At 43.7% G+C, this 13028-nt stretch overlaps 1 protein-coding gene across 1 annotated transcript in view; it reads right to left on the bottom strand.

The window, feature by feature from the left end:
- Positions 1 to 13028, bottom strand: part of TMCC1 (transmembrane and coiled-coil domain family 1) — a 106609-nt gene that overhangs the window by 79425 nt on the left and 14156 nt on the right. Inside the window, exons 2-3 of the mRNA XM_009882874.1 lie at positions 8996 to 9052; positions 5564 to 6518 (exon numbers count right to left, since the gene is read on the bottom strand). Of these exons, the coding sequence (XP_009881176.1) occupies positions 5564 to 6109 (546 nt within the window). The 5' untranslated portion in view covers positions 6110 to 6518; positions 8996 to 9052. The remainder of the gene's footprint in view (positions 1 to 5563; positions 6519 to 8995; positions 9053 to 13028) is intronic.

The following is a 13028-nucleotide window of genomic DNA, read 5'->3' on the forward strand; positions in this document are numbered from 1 at the left end:
CAGCAGGACCAACTGAGCAACCAAATAAATCGCAAATGTTAATTTTGCTAAGAACATCATTTCCGTAGGCAGAGTCGAGCACGAACCGCCATCACTGCGCAGCCTCGTCTCAGACAGGAGGATAAGCCCAGGACTTCGCTCTGCAAAAAATGGAAGATCTGGAAATAGTCCGGATGTGTTTAACGGGCCCCAAGCTTCAGCAGGGAACTCTCGAGAGTTGTGCTGCTCCGCGTCCACAACCGCTCTGGAACAGGCGACGTTCCCGCCCCTCCAATGAGAACCACTGACAACTTCTCACCAGCCCCCACAGCCTTTGAGAAGCCTCTAATAAAATATAACTGAATGTGAATTTCTCAGTGCTCCAAGTCCGCTGAATTCCTACATCCCCATGAAGCAAAGCTCCCGCGGTCTCAGGCAGATCCCGACGGACCGAGCCCGGGCTGTGCAGCGGCGCGTGGCAGCACAGGACACCGTACCGCCAACGGGACGCTCTGCCCCAGCTGCGCCTACCACAGCGCGACACCACAACCACTGCACGAGAACACAACGCCCATTGCCTTTTCTAAATGACAGAAATCACAACACCGAGAGGAAAATCAAGAAAGAAGGGAGGGCAGAGGGGGGAACTTCTGCTGGAAGGGTGGCACCCACCAGGGCGGCTCTCGGCAGCCTCTGACAGCTCACGCGTCCCACGGGGCAGAGCAGCCCCGCAAGCGACAGCAGACATCGACTGAGCCAAACCAGGCCACATCGCCCCGGGGAGCGGCGCCAGCAGATCAAACAGTGACAGGAGACATGAATGCGAAAAACGAGAATTACACTGCTTGCCTGCAATTCCTACGGTATGCAGGTTCTGTCATTATTAAATCACAACTTTTCTGTTATATACATTGTTTCTTTGTCCTTCTGTTTAAATAGCCCATATGTTCACAACGGATGGATCAACGCTGTAGCTCCGTGACGTTTTTCTAATTATAGTTGAATTTATTTAATTCTTAAAGAATTTCAAAGGAAATATTCAGCATTTCTTCACTGTCATCAGCAAAAACCAAAATCAAGGAAGTGAAACTGGTAGTGTTTTATTGGAGGGGTGGGGTAGGGGGTGGGAAACCAAAGTTATTTAAAATATAAGATCACAAAAAGCTGAAAGAGACAGATAGGCAAAGTCTTGAGAAAGTAAATATGAAACAAACAAACAAACAAACAATGAAGCGAAGGTTTGCTGTATCCCCAGTCAATACAGACTCCAGTCGAAGCCAGGGGTCCAGAGGACTCTCAACCCTCATCACTGCATCTTATCTGCCAGATACTTTAAATACATTATTTCTATTTCTTAAGCTTCATTAAGTAATTTAGTCTCAATAAGATGAAATAAATTAGGAAAATTTAAGGTCAAATTAACACTGTGTGAAACAACTTCAGATGTCTCATGACTTAAAGCATTTAAAGTCTGAGTTCACATTTAACTTCATACCTGTTGCATTTAAGTTTGCTCTAATAATTTCAGATTTTACCTGGCTCTTTACTGACTCTTTACACCATTTGAACTGTGTGGTAACTAGTTTTGCCATACAAATTGTTGAACAAGGAATTATAGTTTCAGCAATTTAGAAATTCATTAATTTAGTCAAAAGTTATGACAGCGTGGCATACCAAATGACAAGCCAGCTTCTCAAATGCCAAAACCACTGATGGCTTTTATAAGGTTGACTTAACAAACAGCTGCATCACGCTTCCCCGATTTCACTGAATTGTAAAGCGAGAAGCTCTGCTAGTAATTGTATCAGCGATTTTAAATTTACATGCAGTTAATTTTTAAATGCATTACATCTTTATGCTGTTAAGTCAGTAAAAGCTGTCATGTGTTATTTAAAGCTGTATAAGCACCTGTACTTCACCTGTGAGTTGCCTGCCATTAATGTGTAACTTCAAGAGGAATCAACACCCTTTAAGCCTAATCCTGCCAAACACATGCCATAGCTCAGGTAGCGCATCTCAGCCTGGAGTAACTGCAAGATACTACGTTCATACCACACCACACATGGTGCTTGTCGTAGAACATCTAACAGACAACATTCTGTCCTCCTTTGTGAAAAAAAACCCAGGCATTTGTATTTTCCATTTCTACTGCGTTTCCTATGTAAGCTAAGTCCAAGGCAGCTCATGAGACTATTACCGCTCCCAAAATTACGTAGATTTCATAGCAATACTGCAGAAGTCAGTCTTTCTCACTCTTTTTTTTTTTTTTTTTTTTTGGGGGGGGGGAAGGGGGGTAATAGGGACCCCCCACTTTTTTAAACTCTTGGTTATTTAGAGCATCTGGTTGTCTCACCATCCTTAGGCGGGAACCAGATGTTCCTTCAGACACTTATCAACTCTGATCACAGCTGAAGCTGGTTAGAGACGCATTTACAATTTATGCACGCACCCATCTTTCATGAAGATATGAGAAAGTTTCAGGCAGGATTTGGGTGGGGAAAAACTGCATTTGAGATGACTTAATCCCAAAGCCTTTTCCATAAAAGAAAAAAAAAAAAATTACAACACCTGAAAGTACAACTGCAAAAAGCTGAATAAGGCGAGCAATGGGTCATCTAATTGCATCTTGAATTTAATGCTGTTGAATAACAGGCCATATTTATCTTGTAATTCTACATGTGTAAATAAGCGCGCAGCCAGAAGCAATACTGCCTTGGCTCGACTGCACACTCAGGCACGTCAAATCTCTGGAGTAAACTGCAGCTTATATGACTCGAGGCTTTTGCCTTCTGCTTACTCAGAAAAGGCTGATGAGTCTGAGGGCAGTCACGGCTCCTGAGCCCACTGAAGACTATGCGCAAACAAGAAAGTTCCTGTTTTGTCCTATCTCTGGGCAGAATGCTATATTTAACAAAAGCCAATAATCAAGCATAAAGATTCAAACACTAAAATTGCAATAATGCTAAAGGAGCAGCAGGAACACACATTGTCTTTTAGAAAACTTGACTAAACTAAGAAAAAACTTGAGAGCTACTTTAACTACGTTTTTTTACTTGGTTATGTTAAAAACCCCAATTTTTTGTGCCCCATTTTAAGTCAATTTTCACCAAAGAAAACATGCAAGATTAGTATTGAAACTAACAGCAGTTAAAAGAACGGGTAAACTTTACATGTAGCTACAAAATACTCCTTTAAGAAAATAAAAGTGTTGTTTGCAAGATGATTGGTATTACAGATAAAGTTTTAGAGTAGTCATGATACCTACATTTGTTTTGTCATACGGTCCTCTGGCTTCTTCATCAACATGAACTACTTTAAATAAAAATACGTGTCATAAAAAGAATCCTTCTTCTGAGCAATTTGAAATCCCGCTGACTCTTTGTTTTTGCAACTCGAAGGGCCTTCACAGATGCTGCCCCAGTCCATAGCTACCTGTCAGGAGTTGACCGAACGGGTTGCTAAAAAGCAGTACCACTCCTTACTTGAATAGATGATACCAAGGCTTCAACCCTTCCCCAGCGCTGCTGTTCTCATTAAAGAAACGCATTATCCCTTTTGTGGCTCGGTCAGCTGCCGTGTGCTGCTGACTGGCTGCGTCCCGCTGCCCGGGGAGCGCGCTGGCAGCTTGGAAGCGTTGTTTAAATACCGTCAGTGCTACAAAAAAATATTTTCTTCCCACACGCCAACGGACTGCCCTGCGCACACCCCCCTTTGGAGACCACCGACCTAGGCAAAGGCAGTAACGTTTCGCCAGACCGGCTGGCATAGGTGGGACACCCCACTCCAGGTCTCTTCCCATCTTCCTTACCTCGTAAGCTTAGGCCTGTTCGATCTCCCTGCTCACACACAGAGTAAAGCAACCAGTTTTAAACCAACAAACCAGAGCTTACTTCCTAAACTTAAGTTGCTGGATACGGGTACAAACTCTGAAAACTACCAACTTCCCCCCAAATTCTGCTGAAACAAAGATCATGAGTTCGCTCACAATGAAAAGAGAACCAGTCAGCAAATAACCTGAATTGGCACGGCTCAATTACAAAGTTACCCCACCCTAGCAGAGCGTATGCTTTTCCTAACTACTTTATTACTACTTCTCTTCTTTTAACTGTTGGTGAGAAGCAAAACCTCAGATATGGCTCCAGGAAGACTCCTCCAATGCTTCTCCCAAGAGGGAACTTCACTCACTGCCTTATAATGATATTGTAATTTATGCTAATACTTTGTAATTACCATCTATAAATGCAAGATATGCTAATTTCCAGATGATTATCAGGGAAACACATTGAAAGAATATTATACTGCCGAATAATCTGAAAAGGTTTTCACTTGGAGTATTTAAAAGTAAGCTGTAAGGCAACATTCAACAAGGGAACAATCCTGCTGCAGCAGCAAGGTGAAGCAACCTCCAGATAGGACTGAGGAGACCTCATTCAGCCCCAATCCATCATCATCTAAGCCAACATCAAAGAAACTGTAGAATATCATAGAATCATAGAATGGTTTAGGTTGGAAAGGACCTTAAAGATCATTGAGTTCCAACCTCCCTGCCATGGGCAGGGACACCTCCAACTAGACCAGGTTGCCCAACACCACATTCAGCCTGAGAACAAATTTTCATAACGAAAAATCTATGTGAGCTTCAGGGCTGTGCTAGCTTAACAGCATCAAATACAAGCAGAATTGTTTCTCTTGGTCCAAGAGTCACGGTCAGACCCTCTTTAATTAAGAGTATATGGACCAGAAATCAGTTTCACAATGCTTCCTGTCTGTCAAAGGGTTTGTCCTCCAATGAACAAGCCTGCAAAGATTTTTAGGAAAATATAGGTTATGGCTCAAATTAAATCAGAAACCTCGTTTTTCAAAAAAACCAAGTGCTTCAACTAAACTGACCTGGGAGAGAAGAGAAATGTTAAGAAAACCACTATTTCTTGATATCATCTATAAGCCAATATGCATAGTTTTGCACGAACATGTCATAGAACAGAGACCGTCATTTTGGTGAACACTTTTTGCACAGGGGCTAGACCAACCCGGAGAGAGAGCGTGACCCCCATCCGCACAGCGGCCAGGCTGACCTCTCTCAGAGGCAGTCCGCCCGGCACGGCCCTTCGCCCGCAGCCTGCAGCCAGTCTTCCCAGAGCCTCTCAACAGCACCAGTCACTCAAACTGGAATTTCTCTCTTTTATAAAATAAACAATAAAACAAGAGGGGAATTAAAAGCCATCGACGTAAGGCAAGGTTCTGCTGCAGGAACTAGGTAACAGCTGCGACGGAGGACTGCTCTGGCTGCTGCTCTTCCCATCACTCCTTCTTTGACTGTGGTGTGCCATCCAACCAACCCAACGTGTTTCAAAAGTAGCTCTCATTTCACTGATCAAATACATATAAAATAAGCCACCTGCCATGTGAGAAAATGACTAATGCTTGCATCCTTTAAGCTCTTTGCTTCACCACTGAAGAAGCTTTTGAAGACTGTAGCATTAGTGTTTGCTGAAAGAAACTTGCTTTGAAAAACAAGATTCAAATGGCTTAAGAAAACATACAAGGAGACGACAAAGACCAAAGGTAAATCTGAGTAACTTACTGCTGCTGCTGCGGCCTCCTCTCCACCTACACAGACAGAAGAAGCAATCTCCATCACGGACAAGTTTGTGGGAGCGTCTGTAGTAGAGGACGATCTGGGCCGGCCTGACTGAATATCCTGGGCAGACCTCCTGTTGATCTGCGGGCTCCCCTTCGGGGCGTCCGCCTTGCCCCGCCTGCTGTGCAGGCTCGTCCCTCTCTTCATTTTAGGTGGCACTCTGATCTGCTGAAGCACCCGGTTCAGAGCTGTGGGGTGGGTGGAGACACCATCAATGTCAGCACAGACGCTTTGGCTTTCCAAATCCATGTCAGGCTCCAGATCAGCCTGAGCTTGCTGCACATCGTGCGGAGAGACTGACGACCTCCTGCGCTGATGCTGGAAAAGGTGCTTCAGGCCTTGACCAATAACATTAATGTTCTCCAAAGCATTATGGGTTATTTTGGACAATTTTTGCTCTGATTCATGTTGTTTTTTGGTCTCTTGATCTTGGGATTTGCCTCCAGGATCAGGGTCATCACACAACTGTTCAGTGCCAGAGGGCTCCATTGATGACACCCAACAGGTTTGTTTGACTAGTCATACATGAATACGTCCCCTGTCTTTAAAAGGCTTGCGCTTGTTTTAAAAATGCCAAGATTGTCAGCCAATTAGGTGTGCAATTGCTTCAAGAGTGACTACACATGCAGCTGTGCCACGGTGATCTCATGCTTATCTAATGTTAAACAAAAGAGTCATTATTATACATCCATGCAGAAAGGAGTGGGTTAAAAAATCCAATGCGCAAAACATGCCATTAACAAAACAAAGCGTATCAGTTTTCCAAACATTCCTCGGTGTGGCATTAGTGGCACCTAGGCTGTACGCAGAAGCCAAAGCTGGTGTGAGACAAGTCAGTCACTGCCCTGGGGAAGAAGCCCAGCAGAAAGGGTACAGGAGAGCAAGAAAGGTAGGAAAGCTGTTCAAAAGGGGGAGAAGCAGGGAGAAACCAGTGGGGTTTTGTTTATTAAGAACAAGCCCATAATCATCTCTAACAGAACGTGAGGTTAAACTTCTGAAGAGCTTGTTAGTCTCCTTGGCAGCATTAATTTTGTCCCTTGACAAGGATCTGGTAATTTGTGCTTCGAAAGTAATGTCTGCTCTGCCTACCTGCTTGTCCTGTAGAATGCCTGACTTCATGGTATTTAATATATGCAAGAAAACAGAACATTTCCAAAATCAGTTATGCATTTCCAAATAGTAAGAAGTGGCTTACTACTGCCAACATCCGCTGATGGCACTGGAAACTAGATGTGAAAATCTGTCTTCAAGCAAGAACAGTCAAATGAAATGGTTTCAGTTGGCATAGTCTGTCCATAGTTCTCAGAGAAAACAAAAATGCCCTTTTAAAGGTAGACTAAGCAACCGATCTGAGAGCGAGCAGCAGCACGTACGCGCAGCTCAGCCTCTGGCAGAGGGGAGCAGTCAGCGCCGCTGCCGGAGCGCTCAGCCTGACCCATCAGCGGGCAGCAGCAGGACGAGGCGGCCGGGCACCGGCACGGCTACGCGCGGATGGAGGGGTGCAGCAGGGGAGGGAGGTAGCAAGGGAGGACACACGATGTGAAAGGTTCACATCAGCACCGCGAGAGCACATGCTCGGAAGCTGATCATTGTTTTCTTGCAGGAGAAAGCTTTGATTAGGTTTCTATAAATACAGAAACCAGATCACAGAGGTCTACCCCAATCTTGGCAGAAAGCAGCCTGTGCTTTAAAAACAAAAAGCATTTTATTTTAAACGCAACGCGTGTTTGGGATTTCAGAGCATTCATTTTAATCGTAAAACAGCTGCAGAAACATAATGCATTGAGGTTCCAATTAGAGTGCTCTCAATTTTGTGCATCTGAAACCTGACACAATGGGTTAAACAGATATTCCAAAATGCTTTCCAAATTGGCATCCAAAATTATGTGAAGAGCTGCCTCACACTCTTTTTTTCAAATGTCGTTGCTATCAGCTGGAGACAAGATGAAATTCAGTACTTACAGAAAGCAAAACACTGGAATCATACAGGATTTTAGCTCAGTACTTTGAACATGTTATAAGCATTGAGTCTAAATATATTGGCCAGTTTAATCAATAACACATTAAATGCAAAGTAATCAACTACATCCCAGAATTTACCCATATTTACCCATATTCATGCAGAAACTGTGTGGCAGAATCAAAAAAATGTGCAACCAACTTTTTATTTTTACATACTTAAGACTTCAAGCGCCTTTATGACTAGCATTGTGCTTTCACTTTTGAGCTCACTCTTTCTTCATATTTCTTTTTTTCTTATGTAACGGGTTTTCCAGACAGTTGAATTGCAGGTCTCCACTCAATTTAAGTTTTTTGGGGAAAAAAAAAAAAGTCAAAACTAGATTTTCCTTTTCATCCACCAGACCAAACGGTTCAGTGAACAAACTTCACTGGCTCAAAGGCAAGAGTCCCAAAATTATTTGGTGTATAAAATACAAACCTGACAGTTGACCCATAACTGCCTTTTTCATTTTAACTAATTCCCTCAGTACTCATTTTTCAGTCAGGACTCACTGAAGAACAGTAGTTCATCTCAAAGGTGCCCAATATACTCTCTAACCAACATCTTTTTGCTCTCCTGCCCACTTTCTATTCAGATTACCACTGGTAGCACTGCTCATCCTAATGAGCACCACTTCAGCCTAATGAGAGTTCCACGCATTACCTGCTGGAAACCATTAACCAGCTTCAATTAGCCCTGTGTCAATTTACAAACCAACCTGAAACAAATCAGCCCACAGTGAGCCCACAAACAGGTCACTGCTTCCCCTTGGGTATTCTGTGGCTGATTTCTGAAATTACACTGACTCTCAGCTTTATCTGATCTTTAAGAGGCTCCTACAGGCAGCTCCATGGTCATCTGCCTCCTCAGGTTTCCATACGATGACTCTGCTCTGAGCCTGAAAGGGCTTTTCAAATTGCATATCTGGTATGAAGATCCTTAAAACTACTTATTTGTCCTAGTATCTACTTTTGGGGAAAAAAACTACTCATAAATGTGAAAAACTGAAATCAGCAGAATTAATCAGCACATTTATTTGCACTGGGATTCAAGTTTTGTGCTTTTTTTCTTCCCCACTTATAACAACCCTTATATTCTGTTTGAGGGAGGAAATGGAGTAACTTTATAGCATGAAGTTCAAAACCAGACATTTCTTATTCATACAAAAATACAATACATCAGGGACAAAATTAACAATTCCATATGTATTCACACTGAGCAGATGTTATAAAATTATTACATCCCAGAGCATGCCAATATAGTCCTTAATTTGTGCAATTATTTCACAGCAGCACTGGGAAACAGAACAGTTCAAAAGGAGAAACTGGCAAAAACAATATTAGGTAACTGTGAATATATAAACTAGTACTTGCCTCCATCACTTGCCCTTTAGCATGGCTGACATACAGCAGTCCCTCCACTGAACAAAACTGCAAAAGAAATTGGGTATGAGATGCAATTCTTGGAAATGGGAAGAAAGATGTACACAAACAACACAGTGAGCATGGTTCCAACTTGTCATTTTTTTTATTTCTTTTATTTTTCATTTCAATGCAAGTGTCTCTGGAAGCTGGGCTATTTTAATCTCTTCCAATAACTCTTTGAAATAACCAAAGGGATATAAATATAATCAAAGTTAAAATGGAAGCTTACAGAGTCAATCAAGAAGCCCTTGTGAAGGAACGTTTTCTCTCGAGGTTTATGGCCACCCGCGTGCGCTGAAAGCACAGGTGGATTCCAGGGCTCTACCTGCAAGGTCACACTGGGACACGTGGATTTTATTTCCTCCTCCTCCTTAGTCACTCCAGTGCCCTGGGCACAGGTCAAACAGCTCGCTCTTGTTTATCTGGAGCTCACCCAACAGGACCTGAGAACGCCGAGCACTCTGAAGGACGAGCACCTCTCAGTTCATGTCACAGGGCACCTCTGGCACGGTGGCCAAGCTGCCGCTGCGTGAACAGCAGCCTCGGCCAGGCGGCCACTGTGACCAGACCTGTCCTCTGCAGGAACACCCCCCGAACAGCACACCGCCTCCACGACCAACACCGCGACGTGGCGACGGACCCAGTCAGTGCCTTCACACGGAACGAGCGAGAAGGACTCAGAGCTTGGGTCCAACCTAGGCAAAGCCCACCACACCTGGGGACACCATCCTGGCTTCGCTCTCCTTTCCCAAAGGACGGAACAGAGTATTTTTAGGGCATTTTGATGATCTGTCCAATGTTTCTGCCACAAGGCCAAGGCCAGGCGAGACACTCGATAGCAGAACACAACGGATGACAACAGGACAGCTGAGAGCAGATCCCATGGGCACATTTCTCCAGCCAGACTCACAGCATGTTCTGCACACAGCTAAATCACCCAGATTTTCCAAGGGTGATCAGTTACTCAACTAGCTCTTGAAAACGGGGACCCAAGCTTCAGAGTACACAAGCACTCAGAAGAACGCTGTAAGACTGCACAACTGGGGCATCTTGACTATTTTATTACACACCAGATTCTCACCTCCAAGAAGACAGCAGAGATAAAGAAAATGTTAATCAGAATCATTGAAGTGGGAAGCTGGAATATGAAGAAAGTGATGACAGCAAATATGAAGAACTTAGAAAAAATGAATGAACGCATTTTTGAAAAACATCTTTACATAGCAGAAATTACGTTCCTACAATAGCATGAGGGGAGGACTAGGCACACCCTGTGAAGTATTGTTCACATACCAGGTGCCGCTAACAAAACTTCATAGCCAATCTACTTGTCTTTTTTCTTTTTTTGTTTGTAAGAACTGTAAGAGCTTCTGCCAGCAAGGTCTTCACAGATATCCCCTATGGCACCACAGGACCCTGTAGGTCCACAGATGCTTCTGGCTCAAACCAGTTCCCAGCCTTCATACGGCAGAGACCACTTTCCAGAGCGCCCACAGATGGGCTGTGAGACATAAGGTCATGAAACCTACCTGTATTTTCTCCCTGTGAATCACGGCCTTCACTGACATACAAACCAAATCTCCCATTTTCTGTCAGAAGCTCCATTTTTTTCTAACCTTTGAAAAGCTACTGCACTGGGCTAATCAAAATTCCTTACCTAAGGAACCCTCACATTTGTTTTATTCCATGAACAGGTCAGTGTAATAGCTCATCTGAGAGATGCAGTCCACAGCTGGCAGGGATCTTAGGTAGGAGATGCCTCCCATTCCTATTTGGCAAAAGAAAAACATTTTTCACTTGCTTCAGGCTAAGAATGATTTTTATTAAGAAACAGCCCAGTTCAGATTGAGAAATCCCAAATTATTTTCAGAAACTCATCCCAAAATGGATTCTGTATCAAGGGAAACAGTTTAGCAAGAAAGACCGGAGGGGCAATATCCACACACTGCAAAACCACATATTATGGGAACTGGGAACCCTAGCAAGTGATTTATATCTACAGGAGGATTAAGATACCTTAAAAGCATCATTGTTCAGCAGCAACACGCAGCAGAGCAAATAAGGAGAGAAAGCTTTGGGTGTTCACAGCTAATCCTGTCAGAAAGAGGAACTCATGAGAAACCGAAATGGGTGCAAAATTCAGGGGGACTGCAGTTTGGAACACATTCAAAGAAGAAGACAGCAGTAATAAAGTATTTTGACCCAAAAGAACAACTGTAGCATGACTAGCCAATACCTGGAGAAACGGGTATATTTGCCTATTATAATATAACAGCACAATTTTTAACAAGTCAGAGCGGAGAACCAGGGCAAGAGTGGAAGAAAAATTTGTGCGAGAAATAATTAAATGCAGCGAACACAACTAAGATGGTAGAATACAGGGAAAACACTTAATAAAGACCGGACAACAACACTATTTTTAATTAAAAGGATACCTGTAGTTTTCAAGACAGAATTCTTCCTCCTCCTCCTCCAAAAGTCACCCAATAAAAGATTTCCTGGAATTCCAGTGAACTCCAAAAGAAAAAACAGGGACAAGATACAGACAGAAAGCCCCCCACCCAGCCACAAGCCTGACACTGACAGTACTCTATGCGAGAGCATAAACGGAGTATGGCTGAAAGAGCAAACTGAAAGACAAAACCAGAGGACTCAGCATATTCAACAGCGCAGCTGGGAGATGAGGGGAAAAAAACCAAACAGCTGCAAGTCGAGTGTGAAGCAAGCCAAACTTCTGTTGAGGTTCTGCATCTAAGATTTTAGAAAAGGGGAATAGCCCAAAGCCAGCTACTTTTGATGAAGCAGCCAGGAGTGGCAGGTGGCATGCCCAAGGAATTCACCAAATTAATCTACAGTGCTCCGAGGAGTCCGCACCATTCAATACGGCAAGAAAGGCCGCACAGGATGGAGAGAAACTGCCGCTTGAATAGGAACAGGGGACACAGGGCAGAGCAAGAGAGCGACAGCCCGTTTTTCAAGCCAACTGACAGTGTTACAGAGCAAAAACAACATAGTAGGATAACCATAGGTTTTACTGATGTCTGCCTAATGATTTTCCTAAGCCCTCCAACCTATCCCCAACATTGTCCAGAAGTCAAGAAGGAAGTCAGCTGAGTGATGCCCTCTCGCCTGCCCTTGCTTCCCCTCCTCGTACCACAGATTGGGCAGGAACGCAGTTTGGTGGCTGAAGTACAGGCGGAGACCGCAGACCCTGAGCTACAGCAGCTTTGTCAGTTGTGTCACCAGACCTTGAGGAAGTCAGCCCCTGTGCCTGATGTTTTCCGATATGCAAAATATGAACAACCCAGACAGCTGAGGAAGGGGAAAAACACTAAGGGCAATATTGGTGAAGGTACTTTAATAAAAAGCTTTATAACGGAGCAAAACACTTAGATTCCTCTGAAGGCAATGCCTACAGATACCAGCTACGAGTAACTCACACTTAGAATGCCAAGCTGCTTAATTTTATAAAGGTAGTCAGTGGTATTCTTTTGGTAAAAGGATTATTTAAGTCAACTGACACGTGCACTATAAATCGATTCTTCATTTAGTAGTCCCACAACTTACACAATAAACCACAGGTCGCTTGTAAATACCAAAGAACACAAAAACTCCGTCCAGCACACTGTTAATAAAATAACAGAGAGGCTGGCAGTGTGTTTATGTATGAATTACACAACCATCACCAAAGAGCAACTTAACAAGATTTTTAAGATATTCAGGGACAAAAGTGGCACTATGTCTGAGCCCATACAAAACACGAGACGTACACCCTCTCTCCCAGAATCCTCACAAGCCTAAAACAGACCTACACAGTCCACCCACCCATTTGTTAGGGGTGAGGAAAGGGGGTGGGAGCAGATCCCTGAGGTCACTCAAAAGGCATGAAGAATCGTCCTCCTCTTCTCTGGAGCAGAAGCGGGCAGGGAGAGTCACCTCTTCCCGTGCCTTCCCCACCCACATTCACAAATGGTCATTTTAA

The sequence above is a fragment of the Charadrius vociferus genome, unplaced genomic scaffold, assembly GCF_000708025.1.
Source record: "Charadrius vociferus isolate BGI_N301 unplaced genomic scaffold, ASM70802v2 scaffold433, whole genome shotgun sequence".
Classification (NCBI taxonomy): domain Eukaryota; kingdom Metazoa; phylum Chordata; class Aves; order Charadriiformes; family Charadriidae; genus Charadrius; species Charadrius vociferus.